Raw genomic sequence first — 6,396 nt, 5'->3', positions numbered from 1 at the left:
TGTACAAGGATACAGGCCACGTCACACCATACGTCTTTTGAGTCAGGGTGGCCTTGTGTGGGACTGAAAAGCGCGCGCTTTTTACCTGCCCTCTGTTCAAACGGTGACTCATTACCGTGGGTTAGTGACGCGCGCTACTCGGTTCATCCTGGACATTTCTGTCTTTGTGTACATGTGATGTTTCAGTTGCCACAAGCACACGTTTTCCTTGTACATTTCTATTAGTTGAATAACGTCTTCACGGCGCCAGTGGAACTGAGACTTCTGTGATATGGTGAGGAGATTTGGTGGGTCTTTTGTAGCGCTTCGTTAACCCATAACTGTTGGGAGGACAGAGGCGCGCGTCAAATGCCCCAGGCGCCTCAGTTTGAGTGTGTTGCGGAGACCGCCAGGGTGAGTTCCCAACGATTTGACGCGTAGTGTGACGGGGCCTTAACGTGTGCCTGTGGCAAGTGAAACATCGCCTGTACAAAGCTGTGACAGCTTTGATGAACTGAGTACTGCGTGTCACTCACCCATGGCAGTGAGTCACCATTTGAACACAGCACACGATAGGCCATCCTGACTCAAAAGACGCGTAGTGTGACGTGGCCTTTAGCCTACCCAGCACAGTCTTAACCTTCGCTCCCTATTATCGGAAACTTGGAGTTCAGATAAGGCCACTGTCCTTTGTGCTACCAGATATACAGACATTGTTTCTTCACTGGCTTCGGCACCTAACTTACACCATCTGGAAAGACAAAGTGTGTGGGGTGATCTAATGGAGGTATTCAAATGAGTCAAGGGCTTTAACAAGGTTGATGCAGGCAAGGTCATCGCATTGAGACAGCGAGGCAGGACTCGTAGTAATAAATCTGAATTGGACAAATTTAGGCTCAAGAAGAAAACAGACAAGAACTGGTTTATCAACAGAGTGGTTGACGAGTGGAATAGACTTAGTAACAATGTAGTGAGCGTTAACTGGTTGATATAGAAGATTAGATAACTTCATGGATAGGAGTGACAGTTGGTAAGGGACATGGAACTGTCTAGTGTAGGCTTTATGGTCTCTTGCCGTCTCCTCATACTTATGTTTTATATGGTTCGTCGAAAGATTCATTATATTTCTGTCACCGTGTTATCGCTACTTCTGGTGTTTGTATCCTGTATGTACATGCTAGTTCTAAATATTGTAAATGGATAGAAAGAACGTTTTCATTTTATTTTTAACTATTCCGAATATTTCTCCAAAACATGTCACCCATTCACCTCCTTAAAAAAAATATTAATTATAAATGAATAAATGAATAGACAAACAAACAGATAGATGAATGAATGAAAAAATTAATAGATAAATAGATTAATATATCTATATACCAGGGACTTCCCACTTATAATGAAGGTAGCCAAGTCAGACACGTACCTAATACCACCCATTCCACTTGCATGCACGGATAATATTTGTCGCTCAGGGAAGAATGAAATACAGGTAGTGAAGGGAGACTGTAAATGGAAGACAGAATGACGAGGTTCAAAGGGTTATTCTTAATAAATGTTTCATATATCATATTTTAAGTGGATAAGTAGGGGGGGGGGTAAACCAGGTCCGACTGTTGGGCCTAGTTGTGGGAAAGCTGCGATGTGACACGAAGCAAGGATGATCCTCTACGGGGTGTTGAGATGGAAGGTGTGTTACATGGACTTTTATTTGTGTATGTATTAAGTGTGTGCTTTGACAGCCATCCGGAGTGGTCATGTTAAGGCACAGACTCATTAATGCACTATAAGACCCTTACTCCCTTTCCATTTTGTTACATCATTGATTAAATTGAAGGGTAGTTCCTGTCCATACCACACCATTTTTCAGTGATTTATAGTTATCTATTGAGAATAGCCACAATAATTAATGTTGTTTCTTGTGTGATGATTGCATGTTATACAATAACTACCATATGTTCCCTGACGATAAGATTGTTATCTATTATAATATATCTCATGTTCCCTACCTCTGCTTCAGTTATCTTCATGTCTTGTTCCTAAAACTGAAATTCTAAAGTATCCATTGTCATCTGTGACATATAATTTTAGGTTTATCAAAGTTGTTTTATAATTTACATAATAACTTTGTTAGTCCTCATTTCATCACACATTAATTTAAGTGAAATGGATATTTACAAAGTTTGTAGTTTTCAAATCGTACAGAATGCAAATCGACCTTCACTTGTTTCTGTCATCGATGTAAACATAGTTTTGGTCCGTGTGTGACATCTGAAGTGGGCGTAGCTAAATTTTCGAAACAAATTACACAAATAAAGGCAAAGAACGTAGGAATATGACAGTAGGTAAGTGTTACTAATTATTTACACAGTATTCATAGAGTGTAATTGGTGCATGGAGGTATATAATATAATGATGCCGGAGGACATACAGATTCCAATGAAACTCAAACTGGCCCCACTTTCTAATGAGTAATGTTACAAATATTACATATCACTGCCTTCATTGCATTATTCATACTTGTGCTTAACATTGGGGGTGTTAAGGAATACTGCATACAGTTCAATGTTACGGAAAACAGTTTAAGTAATTCATATTAAAGTACTTTTTGTAAGTTTTCTTGGTGTGATCAATGAAGTGGTCAGTGGACTTCCCCAAGCCATCATATTTGAATGAATCATTGATATACTTTGTAGTTACAAAGTTATCAATAAGCAATACATTTAGGGAAAAAGTATTTAAAAAAAATGAGCTGGTAGAAATGAAAAATGCATGAAAACAATGGTGGGTTTCATTACATTTAATATTAATTTAGTGAAATCAATATAGCCAATATTGTGAACAGAAAGGTGTGTCACAACACAATGTTCTTCATGCTGTTTTTTGTATTGTTCTCACTGTGAGCCAGTGATTTTGTTTGCCATTATTTGATTTTATATTGAAGTTGAGAGGAGTCTGAATGTTTAGTTTGTAAATTGGGTGTGGTTGAAATGTCTTTGTGCTTGTTTGAAAATGATTAAGAAGCAGATCAACTAAAGACTGACAAGAATAGATTAAGAAAAATGTCTAAGTCACTGTTGTAAGATATATTGCAGTGAATGTTTTTTTCCTACATATAAGTATATTCATTTGATCATGGCATGATTGAGTTAGAATTGCTGCAGGCTGTTGATAAATGGTAGCTCTGACAACTGTCCATATGATCAAAGATTAGAGGCAATAGGGTGTTTAAGGTGAAGGTGACATCTTGCATATCATATATGGAAAAAATAAAGTTTGGTGTCTTTCTTTGTCTTTGTCATTGTCAGGGTTTCATATGTGGCTACAGTCTGGTTGTCAACCTTGTAGTATGGTTGTGTTAGTGGCCCTGTCTAACAGTATGATTTTTTCATGTATTTCGACCCTTCTGTGCCAAATATGACAACGTAAAAGTTTGAATTAGTTTATTATAAAAAGGAGTTTTGTCAATTTATTTTGTTTATTATAGAAAGGGGGGGGGAAATCAAGTTATGGGATGCTACCACTAGTCATGGTTTGCTCCCACATTTGTGTCATACAAAGCACACCAAAATGAATTACCAACAATTTGGTCTATATTGAAATTATGGTAATTTAGACTTTTATTTTGTCATGTTTAGCATGGAAAGGGTTGGGGAGTAGCCTATTGCCATACAGGATCACTAGCACATGTGTACTACAAGGATTACAACCTGTCTGCATCCGCATATCAGGGTTTCAGCCACACTGCCAGAAACTGTACTGCATGGTAGGCAAGTGAAAGATGTTGAAACTTTACAACTAGTATCCGGTGTCCAGTATAGAAAAAAATCTGAAGTAGAACAATAGAAATGTAAGAAACTAGAGAACTAGTAAAAATTACATGGCTCAATTAGTTGGAAATAAACACATCCTAAAATTAAAATTATTTAATATAACTCTTAACCGCTTCAGTACAATGATGCCTATGTAGGCCTTATGAGGTGAGAGTGGGTACACGAAGATGCCAGCATTGGAATCTTTATTATATATATATATATATTTTGTTGTATGAGTTACCCCAAATTCTGTGAACTGGTATGATCACATTTTCTGTGCTTATCATTACTCAGAGTAAAAGAGAATGAGTAATACAGCAGTGACTTTATATTTTGTAATACTATTCATGTGATGAATTGTACATATGGCAGCCGATACTGCATGCAAGAATTTGACTCATACTGAAGTGGTTAAATAAATTGTACATGAGGAATACTGTTGTCAAGAACTTGAAATAGTAAATGCATAGAAACTGAAATTTGGACAGAAAAGAAAAAAAAATCAGAATGATGCTATCTTCTTGTGAAAGGGTGGAAAACCAGTACCAAGATTGAAGAGAAGAGATTACTTTACATAAATTCTTTTGATTTAGAATTATTTGGTCACAGAATAATGATTTTTGGTAGACTATCTACAGGTTGCTGAAAAGTGGTAGCTCCAACAGGTTGTTGTAGCTGTAGTGGGAGAGCATGCCTAAGTTGCATGACACAGCTAAAAGTTTTACAGCAACAGCAACAAGGGAGAATATATCTTTGAGGAACACTGACCTGCCAAAGAATAAGAAAAGATGTAGCAGAGTAACATGCAGTTTTGTTTTATTACAAGAATTTGTGAAAATACATCATACATACATATACCAGGCTCTTTTCCCCTTACAAAGGAGGTAGCCAAAAAACAAAGGTGTAGAAACCACTCCCACCAATTCCATCCCCTACATATCCACTCCCCTCTACCCTCTTCCCTCTTTCCCATTTTGACATCTCTTGGATGACTGGTCATCCTTGCATCTTGTCCACTTGTCCAGAGAAGTGAATACCAAATGGTAACCATTTATTTTACTAAATGTTCTTAGCTGCCTATAGTGATGAAGGTATAATTCACTGAATTGATAAATGTAAAACTATGGAGATGGTCTGTGAATAAGAGTTCTATGAAACAAGATATGCACAGGATAGAATATTACTAGTTTTAATAGAGTTTGATTTTAGTTGTTGCATTTAAGGATAGAGAATAATGTGTTTATATCCGCAATAACAGCATATGCTGAAGAGCTGCACAGGATATTTCAGTCTGAATATTTTTTTTATTATATTTTGCAAGTGATCATGCCTTCAGCCTCCATGGCAGGCATTCCTAGGAAACCACAATTATCCTGCCCAGGGCTGAAATAATTTCAGTATCGCTATGCTGCGGGTTGTTACTCCAACTCTCATGGGCGGGGAGTAAGGGGTGTGTGTACTTGTAAGGTCACAGCATTACCCATAGATTGGTCATATACGAGCTCTGAGCTCCCTTCAAGGAGTGAAATAGCTGTTGATCGCTAGTCCAACACATGATCCAAAGACTATGGTGAATCACATGAGGGCAACTTGTTTGTACTGCCATTGGTAAACAAACTTCAGATATACTTTAAAAACTCATGTATTCTGTTATCAAATGACTTAAAATGAACACAGTTGATTGAAAAATCAAATTTACTGAATGTTCAAAAGAAGCTAAGATAAAAGGGATGACAAATGGTTTTGGGTGGGTGTGGGATGGGTAAAGGCTGTTTGTATGCCTTGGTTGTGCCACAGGAAGAATTCCTTAGGTATATGTATGTATATTTATATATGTATGAATGAAAATATATATAAATATATGTAATGTGTATGTATATATATATATGTATTTACCTAGTTGTATTTTGCGGGAAGGGGAGCTACGCACGTAGTGTCCTGTCTTTGTATCTCGCAGTGTCTAGTTTGCTCTTAAACTCATGAATGGTTTTTGTGCACACTATTTCATTGTCCAGTTTGTTCCAACTGTCCACCACTCTGTGGAAAACTGTTTTTCTTCAGATCTCTTCTGTAGCTATGTTTTTTTTATTTTCTTTCCATGTCCTCTTGTGCTTCTCCTGTCCCAGTTTAACAAATCATCTCTATTGAGTATTTCTGTGCCTTTCATGATTCTGTAGATGGTCAGCAGGTCACCTCTCTCTCTTCTTTGCTCCAGAGTTGGTAACTCCAGTTTAGCCAATCTCTCCTCGTATGACAAGTTTGCATGTGCAGGTGCCATTTTTGTTGCTGCTCTCTGGATTCTTTCTATTTTCTTTATATTCTTTTTGGTACTGGGTGACCACAACGTCGCCGCATATTCTAGTCTAGGCCTTATCAGTGTGACCAATATTTTTTAAATAATTTCTTTGTCCAAATATGTAGATGCCACTTTTATTGATCTTAGCAAGTTGTAGGATTCTCCGACAATTTTGTTTATCTGTTTGTCATAGGACAATCGTTTGAGATAGTTACACCCAAATCTTTTTCGGATCTCTCCTTCTTTACCTCCTTGGTTCTAATTTTATATTGTCCTAATATTCTGGTTTTGCTTTTTCCAAACTCCATT

At 37.3% G+C, this 6,396-nt stretch overlaps 1 protein-coding gene across 1 annotated transcript in view; it reads left to right on the top strand.

The window, feature by feature from the left end:
- Positions 1-2,202: 2,202 nt before the first annotated feature.
- Positions 2,203-6,396, top strand: part of stmA (Protein EFR3 homolog stmA) — a 150,633-nt gene continuing 146,439 nt past the window's right edge. Inside the window, exon 1 of the mRNA XM_076201967.1 lies at positions 2,203-2,321. Within this exon, the coding sequence (XP_076058082.1) occupies positions 2,312-2,321 (10 nt within the window). The 5' untranslated portion in view covers positions 2,203-2,311. The remainder of the gene's footprint in view (positions 2,322-6,396) is intronic.

This window comes from Oratosquilla oratoria, chromosome 18 (genome assembly GCF_046742065.1).
Source record: "Oratosquilla oratoria isolate Oo_2021 chromosome 18, ASM4674206v1, whole genome shotgun sequence".
NCBI lineage: Eukaryota > Metazoa > Arthropoda > Malacostraca > Stomatopoda > Squillidae > Oratosquilla > Oratosquilla oratoria.
This window is presented reverse-complemented; position numbering and strand designations above follow the sequence as displayed.